The following is a 25,403-nucleotide window of genomic DNA, read 5'->3' as shown; positions in this document are numbered from 1 at the left end:
TCTGTGTGGAAGGCAGAGGGAAGCGTGAGCAACACTGTAGCCTCTGCTGCTGCTGCTGATAACACGGCTTGTGCTGCCTCTGGTTCAGGGCTACGAGAGAGGGGCTGCCTCACCCCGCCCGCCTGTTCGAACCCAGGGTCGACCTGCTTCTCCGAGACCTTGCCAAGAAGCTGCCCCTTCTCAATCTCGAGACCCCCTCCCCTCTGCCCTTGTCGCGGTTCATCTAAATTCCTGGACGGTATATGGATAGAAGTTCTCTGTTTCAGCTCATACAAGAGCAGGTAAGGGCTGACTCTGTTTCTATGGTTACTGCTGGGACGGCTCCTGCTTCTCCACGGCTCTCTCTCCAGTACGCTCAAAATATCAGGTCCAGGGAGGGGCTGCTGGGATAAGGGGGATTCAACTTTGGAAATGCCGGACTGGGAATGAGAAGCTGGTGACAGAACTAGGACTTTGAGAAATCCCTGGCTGTCCCCGCTTTGCTGGTTGGGAGTGTGTCCTGCAGGCTCTGCTGGTATTATGGGGCACCCTTTCTTTCTCAGCAGCCTGTCTGGGATAGCTGTGGGTTCCCTGGTTTAGCCTGAGTGACCCTTATACGTGCCTAAAAGACTTCCTCCATCCCTTCATCCCCCCATCCCTCCATCCCTCCATCGCCCCATTCCCCCAGCTGGCTACATTGCTAGATTCCATAGAAGAGCAGGTTGATAGACAGTCTCTCTAAGTGCACATGATCACAGATTCTGTGCAGTTTCTGTGGGGTGCAGGGGTGCTTGGGAGCTGGACAGTTGAGCAGTAGAATCGCCCCCTCTCTGATCTCTCCTCGATTTAAAGGCTAACTACCTGTCCAGCTGTTTGTCTGAGATTTGTGTGTTCATGGGAGGCATGGTTGGACTGTTGGAGCTACAGGGAAACACTGTCGAAGGAGATGTGGGGTCTGCTGTCAGCAGGGAAATCAACAAGTCCAATCAAGCAAATGCATGGGTGCAATAACACAGTCTATTAAACAAAACCAAATGAAAAGCAAAGCTGGCATCATTGTGTGGTTAGGGCTTGTTTCTTACTCAGCTGGTGGTACAGCAGGTTTTTCTGTCCAGAGGAGTGCTGTTGCACATATTAAGGCGGACCAGCTGACAGTGAAATCTTGCTGCTCCGAACTATAACTGTATCTTGTATCTGATTTTAGTCTCATGGGTAACCGTCCTCATGTTTTTTTTGTATTTGCTCTTATTGGGAAATCATTCTCATCCATTTATTATACTTACCTCATGCGCTTACTGGATTTTACTCATATAAGCAAATATTTACTATAAGTTATAACTGCTATTAGTCAAACTTGCTCTTGCTTCTCATTTACCGTATTCTTTATTTTGCTCTTACTTAAATTTGTACTTTCATAACGGCTCTCATCTGTATTATGATATTCTGTAAATGTGATATTTTGTAATGTGATTCTTTGTACTGTGATATTTTGTAACAATTGTAAGTTGCCCTGGATAAGGGCATCTGCTAAGAAAGAATAATAATAATAATAATAATAATAATAGGAAGCCCCAGCCCCATGGTGCTCTTCTTTCACATAGCGGTCAACACCTCTAATAGGGGTAGACTACTAATTTAACAAAGCCGAATAGTCGAGGTAAAAATACTCTCACAGGTCGACTGTTTCCCAATGCTTTCCTGTGCACTATGTATTTAAAAAGTGCTTGTTGGTTTTTTTGTTTTTTTTACTATTTTATTAATGTTATAAGATGTCATTTAAATGTTAATGGATGGCAAACGCAACTGTAGTCCCGTCCGTCTGAAACCGCTCGCTCACGATGACTTCATGATGACTTCACGATGACTTCACAATCACCTGACATGCGATTAGTCGCCTGTCACTTTTCTATTCGCAGAGTGACTATTCGGTGCTGCCCCTATCCTGCCCCTGTCCTGTGCTGGGGTTGCTTATCCTGCTCTGTGTAACAAAGCTGATTACTGACAGTACATGCCCTTCACATTGCTCTCCTCGAGCAAACATTTCTATCGGGTTTTAAAATCTTCCTGTATTGCATTTCATCGAGCGCCGCGATGATGGTTGCAAGGTGGTGATATGAGATAACATTTGAATTGATTTGACCTAAATGGTGTTGGATGTAAATATCACCGCTGTCTTAACAAATTGTTAATACGAGGTGACTTTTGTAATGACCAGAATCTCTGAGGGGTGTGTGAGAGTCTCCTGAGTGTATTTTAGTATCTGGTGTATTCGTGTTTAGATCTGGCCTGTTTGGATCAGTGAAAGACCCCTCTGTTTGAAATCCTCGAGATGCACATGATAAATAAAGATGGAATTGGCTTCCGCAGTCCCCCTCTCCATGGGGAAGCAGGGTCCAGTGCTTGCATGTCAAGCTGCTCTGCTCGGTCTGGGCAGCAACGCTTACTGCAGCAGACACACTGGCCAGCTGAGGAGTGTGAGTGTCCCGCTTGTGAAAGTCCAGCTGTGTACGAGCTGGAGGTAATGAGGTCATAAGAGCAGGGTGCATCTGACACGGGCTATACTTTGATTTGAGCGCAGGAAGGTGAAAAGTAATGGACTCGAATAGCTCAGTGGTTAGAGTGCTGGGCTGCAGTGTGGAAGGCAGTGGGTTTGAGTAGCTCAGTGGTTAGAGTGCTGGGCTGCAGTGTGGAAGGCAGTGGGTTTAGTACCGGTTAGATTGTTGAGATGCAGTGTGGAAGGCAGTGAGTTTGAGTAGCTCAGTGGTTAGAGTGTTGAGATGCAGTGTGGAAGGCAGTGGGTTTGAGTAGCTCAGTGGTTAGAGTGCTGGGCTGCAGTGTGGAAGGCAGTGGGTTTAGTACCAGTTAGATTGTTGAGATGCAGTGTGGAAGGCAGTGAGTTTGAGTAGCTCAGTGGTTAGAGTGTTGAGATGCAGTGTGGAAGGCAGTGGGTTTGAGTAGCTCAGTGGTTAGAGTGCTGGGCTGCAGTGTGGAAGGCAGTGGGTTTAGTACCGGTTAGATTGTTGAGATGCAGTGTGGAAGGCAGTGAGTTTGAGTAGCTCAGTGGTTAGAGTGTTGAGATGCAGTGTGGAAGGCAGTGGGTTTGAGTAGCTCAGTGGTTAGAGTGCTGGGCTGCAGTGTGGAAGGCAGTGGGTTTAGTACCGGTTAGATTGTTGAGATGCAGTGTGGAAGGCAGTGAGTTTGAGTAGCTCAGTGGTTAGAGTGTTGAGATGCAGTGTGGAAGGCAGTGGGTTTGAGTAGCTCAGTGGTTAGAGTGCTGGGCTGCAGTGTGGAAGGCAGTGGGTTTAGTACAGGTTAGATTGTTGGGCTGCAGTGTGGAAGGCAGTGAGTTTGAGTAGCTCAGTGGTTAGAGTGTTGAGATGCAGTGTGGAAGGCAGTGGGTTTGAGTAGCTCAGTGGTTAGAGTGTTGAGATGCAGTGTGGAAGGCAGTGGGTTTGAGTAGCTCAGTGGTTAGATTGTTGGGCTGCAGTGTGGAAGGCAGTGTGTTTGAGTAGCTCAGTGGTTAGAGTGTTCGGCTGCAGCGTGGAAGACAGTGGGTTTAGTACCGGTTAGATTGTTGGGCTGCAGTGTGGAAGGCAGTGGGTTTAGTACCGGTTAGATTGTTGGGCTGCAGGATGAAATGAAGAGGCTTACATGCATGGCTGCTTCCTGCTCAGATCAGGAGTGTGGGTAGGGATCAGCTGCTTAGCAGTTTCCAAGCGCTTGTGGAGGCAGGGGGGCTGGGACTGAGGCAGAGGCTCAGGGGGGAGGCTGTTCCAGATAGCTGACTAGGGTCCTGGATGTGTACTTAGTCCCTGCTAAGCAATGAATTCTAGCAGCACCACCTGATCCTCACTCGCACAGGCTGCTGACACCTTGTTATTTCTGTACCTGCTGGGCAATCCGGTCTAGCAGGCCAGGTCAGTCCGGACCAGGCTGAGAGCCAGACGCTTCCTTGATCCCTGAAGGGGAGCAAAATCAGGTAGCCCTGATCAAGATAGATATAGATATATAATGTGGACACTGCTTAACAGCCAGCATTATCAATGTTATCAATGCCAGCAGAACCAGTACACTGCTATCTCATTCTGGGCTCCCCCCATAGTTTGACCTCTGTTTACTGTGTCAAGATAAATCTCTGTAGTTCCTTTCGCTCAGCAGTATAGAATTTTTTTGTTGTTGTTGTTATTCAGCCACCCAGCGTTTTATCTTCTCTCCATTTATTTACTGTGCATTCCGCTTTGTATAGCTCAAGGTGTTTTTTCCTGCCCGGGATGGACCACAATCCTTGGGAGTGATGCAGCAGTTCAGTCCATGTGGCCTCCAAATTCAGTACACTTGTGGTTTAGATGCAATGCAAGAACTGCACGTACTGTATGTACAGAGTGTTAACTGTATTTCGGAGAGCAGCTAGAAAATATCTCAAGTTTTGAAGTGACATTTCTCACTTTTTTCTGTCTACTGCAATGTCCCTATCACTATATATGTATAAATACTAATATACTGTACTAGTGGAGGTATTCATGCCTGGAGGGTCTGTTGGAACCACTTGAATATCATTATGAGTTTTCATGTAAAAAGCCTCCCACTTCTGTACAATAACAATGGAAGCACTCTTGGTGGGACAGTACATTTCAGCTGATGGCAGCTGATTCAGCCCCTGAGCGATCTGAGTCCCACGCAATTCTGAGCAGCACACGCTGTCCGTTTTATTTATTGGTGCTTAAGGTAGGAGCCGGGGTTAATGAAATGCCTGGCTGTAAGAGGAATGAGCACAGCTCAGAACTCATGAAGTAACGAGCCCCGCCACACACACTGACACACTCACACACACACACTCACACACACACAAACTGACACACTCACTCACCCGCACACACACACACTGACACACTCACTCGCACACACACACACACACACACACTCACTCACACACACTGACATATTCACTCGCACACACAATGACACTCACACACACACTGACACACTCCCACCCATGTTCTTATAGCAATGTGAGGCACTGACATGAGCAATTTGTTTCCATGACAACAGATGGAGCTTGTCAATGTTCTTATCGCAGTTCTATTAGTTCCACTAAAGCTTACACAAGTTTTTCCAGCTGTTAACCCCTGCCATGCCAGAAGAACACAGGATTGCTTGTTCATTACCCTACAGCAGCGCTGGTGACATTGTCCATTTCCTTGCACTTGTTAGTGTTTGGCACACTGCAGCACTGCGCATGCACAGTCTCTTCTAAGGTTTAAAGCATGCAATGCCCATTAGTACGTGCTTCCTGTAATCTTAATCCAGAGCTACCAGATTCTGACATTGCAAAAACATGCATGTCTTATTGTGTCGGAGATGTGATCATGTGCGTTCTGGCTGCTCAAGATAAAAGGACGTCTGCTACAGAGAGCATACACTGTGGTTCCAAGAGGGTAATGGAAACATAATCAGTGAGTCGGGGAGAGACAAAAACACAGAAGAACGATCTGGAGTATATGAATGAACCCACGCGTCATTAACGTTTTATTCATTATGATAGTCATTTATTTGTGTTTTGCCGTTTCTGTGGGAGCTCTGAATTCATTGCTTGGTGAAGCCATGACGTCAATGCTACAAGATAGCCATTGAAATATGAAAAACAAATACTTTGGAACGCCCATAAAATAAGAGACACACTACACATGACGAATGAACCCAAGAACTGACTGTTTTTGTTTTTTTAAAACCATGCACAGAATGACAACAGGATAAGATGTACTGAAATTTTGACAAATCTGTACCTGTGATTGGTTGATTTTGTGTTGCCCAGTACAGCGTTTGCTTTACTGTGTTGGAGTGGCCGGAACCAGAACTCCTGTATTGTCTCAGGTGTTGAATTTGCTTAGAGCCATACTACTGAGCGCTCTCTATTGAATTTGCTGGCACCAAGATCTTTGTTCTGGTTTCCTGTGTTGGATTTGCAGGGTCCCTGAATGTATTCCTATGTATCACACCTGGCATCGAAGGCTGCTGCTGACAGCAGTATTTTCTTATTTTACAACAATACACCAAAAAAACATGTCAGATATAAATAAAGCAGCATGTAAACCCTGTAAGTGGATCAGACCGGAGGGGATTGAAGCTTTTCATTTGATACATTCTGCACATCACAGTGTATAGCTCAGAGTCTGAGAGACACATCATTAGGATGGTCGGAAATGCAAGCAATACGTACTGCAGTGAGGCTTCCATTTCCCCTCAAAGATGACTGATAACAAGATAACCCCTGATGACCCTGTCTTCTCTTAGATTCGGGCGGCTTTTTCGAGTAGATTTAACTCAGGGCTCAATGTCTTCATCCAAAGTTCAGTGAGGACTTGGTCTTGAAAGTCAAGCAGAAAAAAACATTTTGTCTTTCACCGCCTTTGGTATGTGGCGAGTTCGTGTTGCAGTGGCCTCAAGGCTTGAACACGTTTTTTTCTATTGTGTTGTTACTGCAGCTCGACCCAGAGAACACCGGATTCATCGCAGTGGAGAACATTAGCAGCCTGCTGGAGCACCATGAGCTGCAGCTGGACCCATCCAAACTGGAGATGCTGTTTGCGCTGGTGCAGAGCAACGAGGAAGGCCAGGTGTGCTACCAGGAGCTCCTCGAGCTGGTGAGTCAGGAACTGGCCTGGGGGGGGGGGGGGGGGGCACTCTGTATAACACATAACTACAGTACGCCACTCCTTAGCTGGGTTGTGGTTTTGCGAGGTGTGCTCCTACGTGTATCTCGGTTACACTCAACGAAACTGTAAAAATGCATTTAACATCTTATTGCTCTAATAATCTGCCCTCTCTTTTCATGACATTTGGGTGATTGACAGCATAATATGAGCTGATCCACTGAGCTGTTCTGATTGTGCGTTGGTTCTCTGTGAAGCAATTCCGTGGTGGAGCATGGCGCAGTTGCGTTAAGAGAAACAATTACACTACCTGTGCTGGGATGAGTGGAATTGTGGAAGGAATGAGTCACTACATGTGTTCTGTGAAGGTCAGCTTACCTTCATTTACAGTTATAGTAAATCTGAACAAATCTGAGTCCTTAGGGCAAACTTTTCAACAGTATGTGTGAGTGTGTGTGTGTGTGTGTGAGAGAGCCATCAGTCTACCTACGCTCTTTCGTCATGTTTTAATTTGACACAGAGAAATGAAGATGAAAGTAAAGCTGGGTGTTTGAGAGGCGGGGGGGGGGGGGGTTAGTGATTGGAGGGGGAAGGGATGTGATTGACAGCCTCGTTCTCTGGACTGGCAGCTCTCCCGAATCGATATTGAAACTGCTAGAGAGGAGACAGCCAAGGTGTGTGTCAACTGATGGGGCTCTAATTCAGCAATCCCTCCCTCTAATAGAGCTCTGCACACAGTGCTTATGCAAGGCACGCGGGGACTATATAACACTCCAGACACCTTCCCAAAGCGCTCTTCAGTTATTTACAGGTGATTGAATGTGACTGCGGGTCTCTATGGACGGGTCATTCAGTTATACACGTTCCCTGCAGCTCAGCATGACCCTGACTCCTGAATTTCCAATCATACAAATCTTTGGACCGTTTCCAGAGAGGACTGAGAAGCGCTTCAGTTTATGTTATGAATACGTGATGGTTCACAATTAGTATAAAAATAACCACAAGCAGCTTATTACGCAAACCCAGCCCTCATGCTTTTTTTTGTTTTGTTTTCCCCACTTGAAATCGAACAGCCATTAATAATGAGCTTTTCTACAAACCCACAGCCCCCATGGTGATAATTATCAGATGGCATTTTACTTTCAGTATGGTGCCAATTGCATTTGGTATTGCATGAAGAACGTTCCTGTGGGGGGGTCAGTTCGATGCAACTTTCATAACAGTGATATGACACACGCGCTAGAAATGTATGAAAAATAATCTTGCTCAACAAACACACATCAGCATGAGTGTGGATAAAAAGAGCTGTGCTCAAACATTAGCTTGTTTTGGCATCTGGATGGAGGTAGCTTGCAGGGAGCACAAGACATAATTGCTGTCATTTGTAAGTAAAGAGATCAGACAGGAAAAGAAACTGGAATGAATTTAAAAGCACACTAGTAACCATGGAGAGCACAGACAAGCATGATAGAAAAATATACTGTATAACAATACAGATTGGAAAAGGATAACTTCTCAGAGGTTACAGAAACCCTGCAGTTCATGAAAGCCGTTCTTGCAGTGCCCTCACGAGGATGCTTGGGTTCAAGTAGCGTGAGGGCCCCTGATTTAGATACTAGGAGCCTTTGTGTATGAAGTTTACAGAAGCCAACATCTCTAGCATGGTCAGGGAGTCTCTTTCTTGCATGTTGTCTGTAAATGTGTGTAAACCATTAAGGAGGGCCCTGCATATCCACTGTTGTTTGATGAATTTTGTCCCGAAGTATTAAAAAAAAAAACGAATCAGGTATAAGGATGTTCAATTTTGTTACTGACACTTTCAGACCTACATAATAACACCATATAGGATAACAGTTTACACAATGCAATATTTATGTGCAATTGTGTGTGTCAGTTTCTGTGTGTGTGTCACCTTACTGATTACCCTTTGAAACACAGCTTTTACTCTTTTACTGTATGAAACTTTTATAAGGGTCATTCAGGGTTTAACATACTTTCTCTTTCACACACTGGAAACAGTCCATTCCTGAGAGCTGTTTTCATCTCATCCTGAGGGGGGGCGGGGTGGGGGGCAGGGTTGCTCCATAAAGAGGCTCTGAAGTGAAAGTTCCAGCTCTTCATAATTAATACATGACTACCTTTGTCTTGAAGTGGGTGTCGTGTGATTGATGCAGGTCTCCTACGCTGAAATCTGGGTCAATATAAACTCAGGGAAAGTAAAATAAATCGCTCAGCTTGGTTTAAATATGCATGTGCTACATGAATCTCTTCTGAAGCGATGAATTTCCTTAAAAAAAAAAAGAAAAAAAAAAAAGAATGTCTGTTTGACTTGTTCCTGTGGCTTGTACAGTTGTGAATGGGTCGAGCCAGCCCGGATTATTCTACATTCACATGTAGAATAATCATTTGTCCAGACAATCAAAGGGGGCTAATTCACAAAGCTTCTTTTTCGTTACTCCAGTTGGTAATTGAAGCTTCTGTTTTTGCAAGGAGAAAGACACCTGGTAAAGTTAAAACCTGAGTACTGGGAGTTTAACTGGGTTACGTTGTTTGATTTTAAGACTGACTGAACCTCAGCGAGCTTCAAAATACCAAACTGCACACCCTTATGCACTGATCACTTTTTAAAAATCATTTTATTCTTTTGTCAGGCTGGATGCCTTCAGCATTAAAGGCACTATATAAGTTGTATTTGATTGATGATTCATTTGAAATCTCATGCCACATACACCGCAATGAAATGGCACCTGAGAACGGATAACATTAATGGAAAAAATATCCACGCGTGCCACCACCAATTGAGGGTTAACATAACTTGTTTTTCATAACAGCAGGGACACTGCAGCACTGCTGCATATGTTTGAGAATGAATCACAGATGTCTGTGCCCCCTCCCCCGTCCGTATCCACTCGTGGCCATGCGGATCATTCCAAGATTGATTTTCCAGAGGTTCCTTCCTGATCCCCAGAGAGAGCTATCCGCTGCTGACTCCAGCCTTTGAAGCTGAATACAGTCTGCAGTTGGTATCACTGGCTCTTCCTATGCTTTCAATTCCAGTCAATGCTGCACTTCTGCACAATGCTGGTTTCATGTAGTGTTACACCTGCAATACTGCAGTATTTATAGCATGTGTCGCCTGCAATCATCTGAACAGCACCTCAAGGTGGCTCAGCTGTGCTGTATTATTATAAAAGATATTCTGATTGGAACTCCTTGCAATACACTGTGAACTAGACAGCAGTACGTGTCTACAACGACAAAGCAGAAGAGGTGCCGGCGTCCGCTCCCGGTTCACGGTCTGTCTGTGCTCTGCGTTTTCTCTCCAGATGAGCAGTAAGCGCTCCAGCAGTTTCCGCAGGGCGATCGCCAACGGGCGGCGCTCGCTGCAGAGGGAGATCCTATTGGACGAGACGGGGCTGGGGCTCTACAAGCGCTTCGTGCGCTACGTGGCGTACGAGATCCTGCCGTGCGAGACGGACCGCCGCTGGTACTTCCACCAGAACCGATTCTGCCCGCCCCCCATCTTCATGGCGATCATCACGGTCATACAGGTACACCGACAGCACCGTCCAGCCTGCGGACTGAGACTGGGGCCCTGGTGGGGTTCTTTAAACAATGTGCAGTGCGGTTACACTGTAGTCTTCACCACAGCCTGCTGTTTGCAGAACAAATGGATGGGATATTTATATGCTCATAAATGCTTTGATCTCAATCAGAGTGATGCCATCCCTAAATCATATCTGAAATACATATGACTTAAAAACATTCAACAAAGATGAGTGCCTATTTATGAATGCATGAAGCATTTTTTAAACTTTTGCGTATGTTGGATCATTTTCTGACTGAAGGGTTGTGTGGGAATCAATCAGACATTCTCATGAAACAGAAGTGAGTAGAAAGTAGAAAGGACGAATTCAGGAGCGTTCAGTATAATACAGTTCTCCCTCGTTGTAAGATGGCCCTTTATACTGAGGAACTAGTTATATGGCGGTACGGTACACTAGCACTTGTATTCACATTATAAGGCAGAACACAAATAGCACACAATGGCTCCTGACCACCTGTGTCTGTGCTCAGGAGTCGGGGAATCGCTGGTACCCCGAGTCTTGCAGTAACCCCCGTGCTCTCCTTCTGCCTGCAGATTCTTGTATTCCTCTGCTACGGCGCAATGCTGAATAAGTGGGTCCTGCAAACCTACCAGCTGGACTTCATGAAGAGCCCCCTGGTGTATCACCCAGGGCACCGGGCGCAGGTCTGGAGGTTCTTCACATACATGTTCATGCATGTCGGGTAAGGACTGAAAGGTCATCACTAAGTGGGGCTCAGAGTGCTGGGCTGCAGCGTGAAAGGCAGTGTGTTTGAGTAGCTCAGTGGTTAGAGTGCTGGGCTGCAGCGTGGAAGGCAGTGTGTTTGAGTAGCTCAGTGGTCAGAGTGCTGGGCTGCAGCGTGAAAGGCAGTGTGCTTGAGTAGCTCAGTGGTTAGAGTGCTGGGCTGCAGTGTGGAAGGCAGTGTATTTGAGTAGCTCAGTGGTTAGAGTGCTGGGCTGCAGTGTGGAAGGCAGTGTGTTTGAGTAGCTCAGTGGTTAGAGTGCTGGGCAGCAGTGTGGAAGGCAGTGTATTTGAGTAGCTCAGTGGTTAGAGTGCTGGGCTGCAGTGTGTAAGGCAATGTGTTTGAGTAGCTCAGTGGTTAGAGTGCTGGGTTGCAGTGTGGAAGGCAGTGTGTTTGAGTAGCTCAGTGGTTAGAGTGCTGGGCTGCAGTGTGGAAGGCAGTGTATTTGAGTAGCTCAGTGGTTAGAGTGCTGGGCTGCAGTGTGGAAGGCAGTGTGTTTGAGTAGCTCAGTGGATAGAGTGCTGGGCTGCAGTGTGGAAGGCAGTGTATTTGAGTAGCTCAGTGGTTAGAGTGCTGGGCTGCAGTGTGGAAGGCAGTGTGTTTGAGTAGCTTGGTATTTGGGGGGGGGGGGTATTTTGAAAGCAGCAGATTTGGGTTCCCCGTGTTCCCCTGCACTTCTGTCGTGTCTGTGCGAGCGGATCTAACCGCCCCTCTGTTGCCCTGCAGGCTGGAGCAGCTGGGGTTCAACGCCCTCCTGCAGCTGATGATAGGAGTGCCTCTCGAGATGGTCCACGGCATCCTACGCATCAGCCTCCTGTACATGGCAGGGGTGCTGGCAGGTGAGTGGGGAGAAACGCTGTTTATAGCCTCTTTGAACTCTGCTGTGTGTCAGGTGGCAGGAAACCGATTCACCAGGAGCACGGCCCTCAACAGTGCAGGAGTCCAGAAATAGAGTGCAGCTTGCAATCAGACAGATGGCCAGGCAAACCCACAGTGCCAAAGCACAGCTGCAGACATCTTCAACTTAAACAAGGAGGGACAGAGAGTTCGGAATTGGGCTCACTGGGAGTTGTGTTGCTCGTGAAGGGAGAGGGACAGTGGCACTGGCGACACAGACGGGTCAGCGCCTCGCATGAGCCCCCGCTCACAGCTCTGCCAGCAAACCTCAGTCCTGTCCTGAACAGAGATTGTGCAGAACTGTGTGCCGAGGTGAAAGACTGCATCGTTAACTGGGATCCTGCCATGTGAACTCAATATTCATAACGTCAAAGAAAATCATGTGTTGGTTAGTTAGTGCTTTCAATTTAAAATGCAACCTTTTGAAAACTACGCACATTTTTGTTCAGTAATATTAAATGCAAGTTTGTGAATTAGCATTTTTTTAATGTAAAAAGGCTTTACTACCAAGAGGCCTATAACAACCTGCAGTAGAGGAAAGCAGTTTTCAGATTCCCAGCATGTCTCCACGTCGCAGCTGATTTTTTTTAAAGGAATAAGTTACCATGTTGAGTTGTCAAAGTCAGAGGCTCCATAAGAGAAGAAAGGAGCGGGAGGCCGATCGATCACTTGGGAGGCAGAACCGGCTGAATACTAACAAGCCGCGGAAAGGGATGTTTAAAGTGTTATGATTAGAAACGTGTGCACCCCATTATGAGGTCAAATGAGGCTCTCAGAGAGACGCCCTGGACCGACCTGCTCTGCTGAGCCGCACAATTCAGTGACAGGATTAACGGCACTGCAGCCATCACACAGCAGCACAACGTGCTCACCACAGCGGCCTCTCTCTCTCCTGACAGAGCTGTCCGACGCCAAAATCGTTTACTCGGCACACCGTCCAGCGTCCACTTTCACTGCAATGAATTTACATATTTATGGTACATCGTAAACTGTGCCCTATAAATATGCACACGCATGCTCATTTATTCATATATGCGCACACACCTACATGTGGGTGCATACGGTATATGCTGTATGCAATATTCATGCTCCCTTTATTGCTTTTATAAATGTAATATGTGGCACAAGTGATGAAAATTGATGTGCGAGTAATGACTACGTCACCAGGGACGATTTCAAAAGGATGTGTTACACCTCAAAAATAATCTAAAATACGATTATATAAATCTAAATGAATGGATTTTATATAACCTGCATAATGTCTCCCCTGCTGCCAGGAGATTTCCTGGAAAAGGATTTTAATTAAATGTCCAAAATCTGTGCAGGCTTCGTCAACTGAATTATTTAGGGAGCCTTGAAATGAGAGTATTGAATACTGGAATAAAGAGGAAGAAGACAGTAGAGTGATAGGAACTGAAAAACACACCCACTGGAAATGCAGACACATGCAAACACAGCCCCGAGCGATGTCTGCTCACCTACAGCACACTGTGTGGAAAACAGCAGGGTGATCTGACAAAATATTAGTGGGACTTTAGTGTGATGCAGTGAGAGTGCGTGCTCTACTTTACCAGAGTTGCATAACCTCGTCAAGCCCTCCACACACAAACACAAGTGAGAGGACTCACCCCACCCCTCCACACACAAACACAGGGGAGAGGACTCACCCCACCCCTCCAGACACAAACACAGGGGAGAGGACTCACCCCACCCCTCCAGACACAAACACAGGGGAGAGGACTCACCCCACCCCTCCAGACACAAACACAGGGGAGAGGACTCACCCCACCCCTCCACACACAAACACAGGGGAGAGGACTCACCCCACCCCTCCACACACAAACACAAGTGAGAGGACTCACCCCACCCCTCCACACACAAACACAGGGGAGAGGACTCACCCCACCCCTCCACACACAAACACAGGGGAGAGGACTCACCCCACCCCTCCACACACAAACACAGGGGAGAGGACTCACCCCACCCCTCCACACACAAACACAGGGGAGAGGACTCACCCCTCCAGCACGTTACCAGCAGGGCTGCAGTTTTGAAGCCGCAGCAGGAATTCCATTGTTAAACACACATTATGCTAATCCCATCTTTGCAGAGCCTGCCTGGATAAACGGAGTGCTGGAGGGCGTGCGGTGGAGACAGACCTTCCACACACAGACTCTGCAGCTCTCGCACTCACATGCAGCAGCAGCAGCACTGAGCTCAGACAGGCGATGACGGGGGCAGGCCAACACAAGCAGTAGCTGTTAGCGTCTCTGCTGTTGAAAATCGCTTCAAAAGTGCACCATGGCTCAGATTTAGTTCTGTGCACATCAATGAAAAGTTTGCCTCCAGTCACGTATGGTAACATGACATTTTACAGCCCCTCCCTGCCTCATCGAAAAGAGAAGTATCTAAATCATATAGGCATTAGGAAATAGCATTAAAAGCAATAGCGTTATGTACCTGCCCTTGCCCCACAGTACAGAACCAGTAATGCTTTGCTTTGTAGTCTGACTGCTTTGACACTGAATGTTACCACTTAAATCCTAAGCTTTCACTTTGGTCTGACTACACCCCTAGCAACACGCCTGCTCCAAACCATGCAAGAGCTGGTTCACTGGAAGTGTTCCCCTCTCCCTCCCCTCTCCTGACTCCTTTAAATATACATTTGCCTTAAAGCTGCTTCCAGTTTTGCCCGGAGGCAGCTGTGTGTCATGCTTTCTGCTAACCCAGTTTACATTCCGGGCTAGCTGCCCTGTTTGTTTATTTGCTGTATTTTCTAGGTATGCCGAGTAGCCTGTTGATTGTGACAGGCTGAAGGAATGGTAAAGAAGCAGGCTTACTTGACAGGAGTCAAAACTGGAAAGGAGATTTACATAATGTCAGATACAGTATGAAGTCTTAAAGTGTATGTTCGGGTTGTTCTATATAGATAGATAGATATACTGTTGTTTGATGGATTCACTCGGGTAGAGAAAGGGGCGCACTTGAAAGATTGCTATCTAGAAGCTAACAGGCCATGTACAGGAAGGTAGCGTCAGTATGCTAAAAGCAGGGAGAGAGAGGACTGTGGAGTGAAAAAGGAGATGTCTTCTCGGGCAGGGTCATTCCCGTGCCTGGTTTGGTTATTGATTGTCAGTCAGATGGCTGGAGATCCTGGATGCCAGGTTAGTAGATCTGCTGTATGGAGCGGGTTTAGCATGGTTTTGATTGCTAACACATTTCAAGGTAGTGCTGATGACCAGGGCTGGGTGCAGGACAATCACCTGGGCTGGAGTTCTCCATCCATAGCGGGAGAGGTCTGCATTAGGAGTGTGGGAATCGTAGTCTTTAAAACTAGATCACTCAGACTGAGCCGTATGTTTTCAGTGTAATAACGACTCAAAACAGGCAGGAAGAATCGGCAGGAAGTGACCAACCCCCACAGTCTTCCCTTCAGTGGCCATTCATTTACAATACAATAATCATAAATCAGAAGACCTTATTGATTAAAAGGCAAACCGCAAAGTCTATTGATTTCAAACAGAAAAGAGCAGCGTCATCCCGTGACCCGCAGAGACCAGGAGATGGAGGCAGCGGGTTGCGGAGATTAATTACACACCGTTCATGGTGATTAATAGCCTGGGATTCACACACCTTCATTTCACGGCGTTCACACAATGCAGAACACTTTATTATTATTATTTATTATTATTTGTTTATTTAGCAGGCGCCTTTATCCAAACACTGCGTGATCAAACTGGGATCTGCACTGAGAGACTGCTTCGAGACACCTCCACTAGAGTGGGAGTGGGAGTGGGAGTGAGAGAGAGTGAGAGCATCCCTGGCTTTCAAACACATCTTAGCAAAGACATCTGACAGTACTGGCCATGTGCTTCAATTAGTCTAAGAGCTCTCAGTTCCACAGCCAGCTCAGATAAAACTTTAATCTTAACTTAAAAGCACTGTGACGCTCTCCGTCTCTCCTTCTCTATAAAAAAAAACATTTCCACCTTTACTGTATGTTTCACTGGGCTTCTATCCCCAAGTCAAAATGATTTAGATTAAAAAAGCATTCATTTTAGGATTGCTTTCATCGTGTCACCTCTGGATTCAAACTCAATTCTAAATGGATGGCAGGTGGATTGTTTAGATGAATAGTAGACAAGAAGGTAATTAAAACTGATCTCACTGAAACTCAGATTGATTTCTTATTTGTGGTTAACTGCAGACTCATCGTTCCATTTTTTTTTAATTTCCCGGTTCCCAGATCCCCTGTACTTGGTATCCTGTACTGTATTGGATTTGCTGGGTTCAAATCCACTGTACTGAGTTCACCCCCTGTACTATCTTCTCTGTAGTGATTTTGCTGGCTCTCTGATTGCCAATACTGAACTCAGTGTGCAGAATTTGTTGGCTTTCAGATCCCCTATTCTGAGTTCAGCGTGTTGAATTTGCTGGCTCTCAGATCTACGGCACTAAGTTATCTATACTGTTCTGAATTTACATGCCCCTCTAACTGTCTTTTAGCTCTGAAGCAGAGCACCAGAGCTGTGGTTTATAATAATGCCGGCTGGCAATCTGTAGACAGAGTGGCTCTGTTGCTGGGTATTCAGAATCAGGGAGCGCAGTGTGTGGGTACTCTGGAAGAGGGATGAGAAAGATCTGATGAAAGCACAGTGCTTGTGTATTTCTCTGCATCAGTTCTCTCCAGGGGAACAGACCCATTTTTAGCTCACAGATTCCCTTAATGGTGGGACAGGACTTGCGTATCTGCCTGTGACTGGGCAAATAACATGAACCTCCTGACTGAACTGGGATACCTTAACCATTAGGTGACACAGGGTATGCAGGGGTGCAACTGATGGGCTTGTACTTGAACCCAAACAAACAGGACAGAGCACATCTGCCAAGAAGGACAATGATTTCTGTCTACTGTAACATTGTGGGCTTGTCTGCTGCAACAGAGGACCAAGAATCAGTGCCAATTTCAATAGTGCATTTTGTTTTGCACTATTGAAATTGTCATGGCAATACCTGAGATTTTCCATGCAACATTTTCCTGTATAAAGAGGATCACTATTTCTGTTACGCTATACACATTTTACCTTGTAATTGTATCCTCACTTCTCACAGAAATAAAAAATTAAAAAACATTATGCGCTACAGCTACATTTCTACATGTTTTCTATAGACAGTCCTCTTTCAAATCCCTACGGATGATCTGTGAACATGAAGCAGGAATTGAATGTCTCAAGAGGTTATTGATTTTTTTTTCTACCCGAGCGAATCCATCAGACAAACAGTATTTTTCTCCAGCATCTGCACTGGTGGATTTTTTTTTACATTAGAGGGGTCATTGAAGAATCTGTCTCTGTTCCCAAAGTCTTCGGTATTGAGTTATTTATTTAAAGAACATTAAAGAACAGCGGTCTGCACAATCCAGCACGCACGCAAAAAGAACCTTCCTTTTAACAATTAGCAGTCTGTGCTTCCCACTCACTGAAATGTTGTTTACAGCTCTCTGAGTCCTGACCGGGAAGATGTTTTACATTCTGTTACATTCTGGATGCAGGTTTGTTCCCACTTGAGGATTCCAAGCACATCACATTGATGTTTGTGAAGCTGAACAGTTCAGAAGTGGCTGCTCATGCGAGGTCTGATCCCTGTAGACCCTGTGGTGACTGCATGCAGCGGCCAGGCTGAATCGACGGGGTCGGACCGGCAAGCACATGTCTTAAAGATGCCTCGAAGCACGTTGCCGCACAAAGACGCAGCAGCACAGACGACTGATGTTAATGAGGCACGAAGCACTGAAGCATTGAAAGAAAAACAAAAATGCACAATCAACAAGTCCTTCTTGGTGGCTGTGGCCGTCACTGTGCCACATGCATGCACACACGAGGAGGCTGACACTGCAGAACCCCCGCCCACACACCCCCATCTCGATTCCCATTTGGGAGCTGCCATCGCTGAGTGGGAACCAGAGGGCAAAGTAAGACAGATAGATAGATATTTATAGCCTGCTTGCTGTAATAATAGCACTAAATCACAGTGAACAGGGAAAGACCCGGTAGGAGACAGGAGGCATTCATCTTGGGTCTGGTCCCTCACATTTCTCTCTCTAAGCAAGATGAGCTTGGGTGTGATTTAGAAAGGACCAGCACAGCCGGTATCCAATAGAGCCACGTTGATTGTATATGTGGGTTTATTAAACTTCATGAGCTCTTTATCCAGCAGAAGGTTTCTTTATTACTGGGCACATGTGACTTAGAGGTGCCTGAATTCTTCAGCTCCCCGATGATCAGAGCTCTGGGATAAAGGACATTTTCCAGCGATTTCAGACAGAGATGAACAGTCCAGGGCCCTCTGTTGTCAACGATGCTGTCTATCAATCCTCGTTCTGAAGCTGAAAGCTGAGATCCGATGAGGTTATTTCTTCATCGCAGAGCTGCACGATCCCAATATTAAACCCGTTCTATCAACCTATATTAGGTAGCGAGGGTGTTGATTTGCAGCAAACTTACGGATGAAACGCTGGCAGTTGGTGAATTTTAAATTACCATTATGGCTCAAGCCATTAAACAGCAGGATGTTTTTTTGCATTAGTGCTGAGAAGAGAAGCTGTGTCTGTGCCATGGGTGGGAAATAGGACCTTCCCACAAAGATGTATTTGACAACTTCTGTGTTTTTTTTGTTTTTCAAAATAGTAAAATACCACTGAGTGAACTCAAACATGGGCTATTAATCATTTGGTCTTTGCAGACCTATTTAAAGAATTCCTCTTGTAAGTCATACAAATGCAGGTAAGCTTGCGTTAAAGTTTCACACCCAGTCCATGCCGTTGCTGCTCCCCCACGCCGTCCTGTACACTAATTAACGCACTTGACGTTGCTTCTTTGAAGTTCAGGTCATCTGTTCCCACAGTTGTAGTAAATATTGTGAGCCCCATTCTCAGTCCCCTTTGTTTTCCCTCGGCAGCAGTAGCAGTAGTAAATAACTGTGTTGTCTGTCTAAAGATATGCTCTACGGTACCTTGGAGAATTTACCATGTCATTTTTATAGAAACAGAAAACAAGTGTTCTTCATTTATGGAGACAAACTGTTTTCTCTTCGTGAGATGAGATAGAATTCAAATCAATTTAAAAGCCTTAGACCAGTGTTTCAATTGATTCAGCAACTCAATTTGGTCCACCGTGCCTCAGCGAGGTTAGTTCAGACTGCTCCAGTGATCTCGCCCGTGACCTTGGCGGTGTCACCCGACGCTAAGCTATGCAGAAATACGGTATTATTAGCTATATAGTCAAACCTGCTTATAACGACCATGCATACTGGCTGAAAGTGGTCTCTGCACATCCAAGTGATTTGACATGGGAAGTAATTACTGAACGCGATTCGTGTGGTCTCTGTAGACAGGTGGTCTTTTACTGTATCGTTTTCTTTGCCTGATAACCTAATAAGTAATAACAGGTATTGTAAGCTGTAAATTAACATTTTACAAACTGAATATGCATGCTTCAGCCATTACTTACAGCAGTAAGAAGTTATCAGCAGCATCTTCAAGCACTGCAGACTCCAGAAAGCAGAACTGAAAGAAGTTTGACATACGCATTCTCCAGCAACTCCTATCATTTAATGTTATATTCTACTTGTTTTGCATCATTTACCGGCCACCGAGAACAGTGTAGTGTTTGTTTTAGTGTAAAAATAGTGTTTTAGGCTCGATTTTGGTTAAACAGGGTTTAATAAATAGAACTGCAGGCACTCTCTCAATTCAGAGGGATTTGCAGGGGCGGTATGCATAAGTCTGAGCTCTGTCACAGACCAGAGCTCGGAGATTCGTACCACTCCATCAGGAGTGCAGGATGGCTGCTGCTAATTACAGCATTCAAATCAACAAGAAACACAGCCGTTAATATTCTCAAACGCAGCAAGCGATGCGTTGCCAAATATCATGAAACCGCATGGTCTGAGCGGAGATGTTTTTATAAGCCACTTCATTTGATTATCAATTACATCGGATAAGTATATCTCCAGATCTTTTTATATGCATGTGCATTAGCTTGTTGTTTCTGCTCCCAGGCCATTTTCTTCTATTGAGTTAATTCGCACAGCTCTGTAATTTATACTTAAGAGGCTATTGGAAAGTGTCACTGAGGCTGAATTAGTGGCAGAAATATAATTACACACAGAGGGTAGATACCAGCTTTACTGAGGATATCGATACTCAAATAATTGTTCCTTCTAGGATATGCACAGCTAATAGTACCAAGATAATATAAAGAGTCAGGATTTGTATACCAATAACAAAGCGCAGTCACACGCATGCTTTACCCAAGACGGGGCGTGCCAGTGGTCACCGTATTCTCTTCAGGGGGAAGACATTTACCTAAAGTGATGTTAGCAGGACTAAAAGATACAACACTTGAAATAACCGCGTGACGCTGCTAATTTCCAGGAAGAAACAATATTCCCGACTGCAGTGGGACAGGACCTCGGACGTCATTCTCCCTGCAGCATTCCCAGCCTGGAAACTAGAAATAGTCATTTTTTCAGTGCCTGTCTCACTCCTCTTTGTCAGGTAACTGACACAAATCCTAAATCCCTGATGAGGAGTTGCCTAGGAAACAGGAATTCAGATCTCTTGTTTGCTTGGACTGGCCAATTTTACAAATCTTTAGAAATCTGGCACTTATTAGTTTCTCGGCTGTATGCCATTGTATACGCTTCTTTAGTAAGAGATGCATGTTTTTCTAGAGGGCTGCTCTGATGTGTGTTGACTATTGACCGGTTTTGTGTGCAGCAGTACAAACTCTTAATTAAGTATTTTTATTCATGCTTTGTACTGTAATGCTTCACAGCCTTTAAATATGAACAGGGATATATTCACACTGCTGATCACCTGCTAACAGGCATGCTGGATGAAGAGGTACGATAGCAATATCTTTGGGCATGGCTTACAGACAATTTGTAGTTCTTGTATGTTAATACTGAACTGAAAGTCAACCTGTCTGTGCATGAATTTGATTACTTTAGAGAAATACGATGAACAGTAACTAACTACATTTTAAAATAGATAGAATGTGCAGTGTTTGAATTAGAACATTTTGATCTGACACATTACATAATATTTCTCGACTCCCTGCTGCTGCTTGGTGGCTGCAAAACTTGTGCAAATGAGACTGCGGTCCCTGCAGACTGCAGACTGCAGGCTGTGGTTTTATATCCAATGAGATCACTTGGAGAGTATTCATGCATATGGAATTCAGTAATTATATATGCATTGCCTTATTTGTTTATATGTGGGGCATGCATTTATTTTCTATGTTGTTTTTTTCTTTGCAATTTGATTTTTTTTTTTTTTTAAATTGGCAAATCTATTTAAACTCAAAGCTTGTTTACAAGTAGGCTCTGCTACTGGAAAGGCAAGGCAAGGAACAGGGAAATAACATTGATCTGTTCATTCAGATCAACAGAACACCTACTCAGCCGCCCATGTTTAACTTCCTCGGACGGCATTGCCACGTTATCATATTAAAAACATTAGTGCAGCAAATATTCACAAATAGTTTATGCAGCATTTAATGAAGGCATCAATGATTATGCAACTGATATTGAGGTTGGGCGGTCACTGTACTTAAAGACTATTTCTTCGCCTCAGGAATTCCTTGATCTGTAAGGAAAAGCCCTGAGTTTGCAGGATTGCAGGCTTGATGGATGGGGAAGATGTTCTGTATCACCCGCCCCACGCCCCCTCTGGAGTAGGTCAGTGGCTCTAACGCTTGCCCCGCTCTCGCTGTGTTTCCGCAGGCTCCCTGACGGTCTCCATCACTGACATGAGAGCCCCCGTGGTGGGGGGGTCCGGCGGGGTCTACGCGCTCTGCTCAGCTCATCTCGCCAACGTCGTCATGGTAACTAACCTGCCTTGCTATCATTTGTTAGGCAACTGACCTTTGGAAATGTCAGACACTTAGAGGGAGGGGTTTCCAAGTGGAAATCAATCAGCATAGACTGCGCTGTTCATAACAAACACGCAGGGGGGCGGAGAAGAGGGTAGAGGCACAAAACACAGGTAACGCTTTACACCTGTTAAAAAGTCATTTTGTTTATTATCTCATTTTCTTTTGCCCTAATCTGGATTGTGCTTATTTCTGTGTAATAGGGAACATCAGTGGTAATTACATTCATCAGTAATTTACTGGTAATTGCTGTAAATGTACATTTCGCCTATTTAAAACTGACAGGAAAGAGGACTGCCCACTTTACACATTCAATTACCAGTTTTTCACGCTGCAAATACCAATGTCCCGCAGGCATATTTCACGTCGTATAATCTCGTTTACACAACTTGCCCGATGCGCCCACGAAAAGGATCGCGGCAGCGTCATTAAATGTAATCCATAGCTTCAGCAGTGTGCAGAAAGGATGCACTGAGCAGAGTAAAAGTGAGAGCGAAGCAGCTCTAGCAGAACCAATGCGGGTTCCATCACAAGACTGCTGGGGTCATTCATACAACATCCTGGTTATTTATTCATTTGCTTGTTCGTGTATTATTTATTTATTTATTTATTTATTTATTTATTTTAAACTTTCTTCAATGGAGCGCCTTGCCAGTTATTTGCAGGTTTAAAAAATTCATAGCTACTGTATTCCTGTGGCTTTTTATAGCCCACTAGATATTAGAGGCTGAGAGAGAGAGGGAGGGAGGGAGAGTGAGAGAGAGGGAGGGAGGGGAAAATGTAGATGAGGTCCCCTCAGTACTGAGTGGTCCACACAGCAGTATTGATTTACACACTCTCTATCTTACAGCCTAGCGTGGTGCTAATGGAGGAGAGGCTGTTGGGCGAGATTGAGATCATAAGTCCCATTTCTGTGTGTTACATGCATGCTGGGAATCCCATCCCACAGCACTGGTAAAGAACAAGCAAGGCTACAAGCATCTGGCCTGGCTGTGATACTAATATAATGCAGACCAACAATCCTGCTATGATAGGGTCTTTGTGAGCTGAGATTGCTGGTGTTGTCAATGTATAAAAAGAGTACTTGAGACAGGTTGCCCATTCGACTGACACATAATGCCCTGGAAACATCCACACTTTGAGTGGGGGGGGGGGGGGGGGGGCTTGAGATCTGTACTGCGTATCCCAATCTATGTACTGGCGCATGTGTTTTTTGTGGCCAGTAAAAAGTTGTGCAAACTATCACTCCCATAGAGACACCTACTGCCCTCATTCTCTGGAAACGTCACCTTCTCATCCAAAACCGGACTCCCAGAGGCAAACCCTATTTCAGGACATTTCCTTGAAGATATTAGAGGCTGTTACTTTGTCATGTGGGATGCTGTGCACGGGAACGGTCAGTATGCTGTTTTTACTGTAACCCGCTCGCCTTTTCATTGCAGAACTGGGCTGGGATGCGCTGTCCTTACAAACTGCTCAGGATGATCCTGGCTCTCGTCTGCAGTAAGTAGTTCTTGTAAGAGATGTTCATGTTCTCGTTTACACAGCCAGGTAAGTGCTTAACAGGACTGCAGACTTCAGGACTCCAGTCTGTGTTGTGTGCAGGGCATGGATGGAGTTAGTGCCAGTGAAAGCTGGTGGACCCACAGCACTGGAGACTCTTCCACAAGGCAGGTGCATCTCCGGGATGATCTCGGAGCCTGTGAAAAGGGCTGATGGCATCGGAGACTGAAGCATTTGGACTTAAAAAAAACAACAACTTCCCCTCCCCTTCTCCCTCCAAATCTTTTCTAAAACCTTCAATTGCAGAGCGTCCTTTTCTTACGATTTAGGATACATGTGAAGTGACTTTCTGCTCACGTGTCTAACAGTTATTGTTTTGTCTTTCTCCTTGTGTGTCACGCCATTTTTTTTGTCCTGTCCCGTTCCCTTTTACTTATCCACCCTCTTCACTACTCACTCTATCTTTCTCCCACCCTCCTCTTCTCCTTCCTCTCTTCTCATCTACATCCTCTCTCCTCCCTCTCACTCCCCCCATCAGTGAGCTCCGAGGTGGGGCGGGCAGTGTGGCTGCGGTTCTCTCCCCCGCTCCCCTCCTCGGGCCCCCAGCCCAGCTTCATGGCTCACCTGTCGGGGGCGGTGGTGGGGATCAGCATGGGGCTTCTGATCCTGCGCAGCTACGAGGAGAGCCTGCAGCGCCAGTGCTCCTGGTGGGTCATCCTGCTCTCCTTCGCCACCTTCTTCGTCTTCGCCATCTTCTGGAACATCTTTGCCTACGAGCTGCTCGGGGTGCAGATCCCGCCCCCTCCCTAGGGGGACATGCCCCTTGGGTTAAACCCCACCCCTTTAACAACCTCATCAGAATATCTCCACCCATTTGATTGAAGCACTGCCCTGTCTTTGGTTTTATCCCATCCTTAATCAAATCTTTTGGGGGAAAATAAAAACTCTGTAGCACTTCTTTTTACATAGTACAGTGTTGCCAGTTACCAGGTAGTTAACATGCACACAGGTACATGGTCAGTGCAATCTTTCTGATGGCTGTATTTGATTTGGTAAATGTCCTGAATTTAGGTCGTATTCAGCTAGAGTCTGAGGAGCTCAACAAACACTTTACCAAACCATATTGTTAATACCCACAGTATTACGAACACTGTTCTTGGTGCTACGTAAAAATGAGTGCTGCCGAAAACTTCAATCCTAAAGAGAAACCTGTCCTCTCATTTTAAGAAATCTGTCTCCTCATTCAATGATTTCCTCTCTCTGGAGCCTCCCTCCTTCAAACGAGATCCTGGACCTCTCCTCAAAGATATTACAGAGACACTGGAATCTTTGCGCTTCGAGGATTCCGCCATCATCATGCTGCAGGAAAGCCACGCCTCTCTTCAGAAGAACCCCGCCCACACAGGGAAGCTCCACCTCTCCTGTCTGTCTACCTGGTGACTGGAGAGAGCCAGGGACTCTTCCCCAGGCAGACAGCAAAGCTGGGCTGGACCTTTAGACACCCGCTTCTCTGGGGAGAGGGGTCTGTCAAATGCTCTATTTTTACCTCAATGTCTTGATTCGTAAGGACAGAATACTTTTGTACTTGAATGTATTTTGGGGTTCATTTGGTTTTGTTTTTGCTTAAAAAAAAAAAGAAAAGAAAAAGGTGCCATATTTCAGATTTTAAAAAAAATGACCTTTAGGGATGTAATTAATAGAGCTATAGTATTTTATCTTTTCATGTTTACTGTTTATAAAACTCAGCCGTGGATTAGTTAATATACATGTTTTCTTGTTCTTTTAGAAAATGTACATTTTTTTTTTGCTTTTTTTTTTTTTCTTAAAAGAAATACTATTAATAAATTCTCAGAACTTCAGATGATCCCATTGTCTTTGCTTCTTAAACATGCATGTTCACAAGGCATAACAAACACCAGACTAGGAACAGCTGAGTTTCTGCTCACATCTAGCTAACTGTAATTATTATTTATTTCTTACAATTGTTACAAGATATCACATTATTTTTACATACAATTACCCATTTATACAGTTGGGTTTTTACTGGAGCAATCTAGGTAAAGTACCTTGCACAAGGGTACAGCAGCAGTGTCCTCACCGGGGATTGAAC

General features: G+C 45.4%; 1 protein-coding gene across 1 annotated transcript; it reads left to right on the top strand.

The window, feature by feature from the left end:
• On the top strand, positions 1-25,157 carry LOC117417836 (rhomboid-related protein 1). The gene is made up of 8 exons (XM_034030207.3): positions 1-281; positions 6,462-6,620; positions 9,956-10,180; positions 10,771-10,919; positions 11,685-11,797; positions 21,642-21,742; positions 23,233-23,293; positions 23,832-25,157. Exons 1-8 carry the CDS (start codon positions 243-245, stop codon positions 24,101-24,103), a joined length of 1,119 nt encoding a protein of 372 aa, XP_033886098.2. The 5' UTR covers positions 1-242; the 3' UTR covers positions 24,104-25,157.
• Positions 25,158-25,403: the final 246 nt, after the last annotated feature.

This window comes from Acipenser ruthenus, chromosome 13 (assembly GCF_902713425.1).
Source record: "Acipenser ruthenus chromosome 13, fAciRut3.2 maternal haplotype, whole genome shotgun sequence".
Lineage (NCBI taxonomy): Eukaryota > Metazoa > Chordata > Actinopteri > Acipenseriformes > Acipenseridae > Acipenser > Acipenser ruthenus.
Note: the sequence above shows the minus strand (reverse complement) of the source record. Positions and strands in the feature narration are given on the sequence as shown.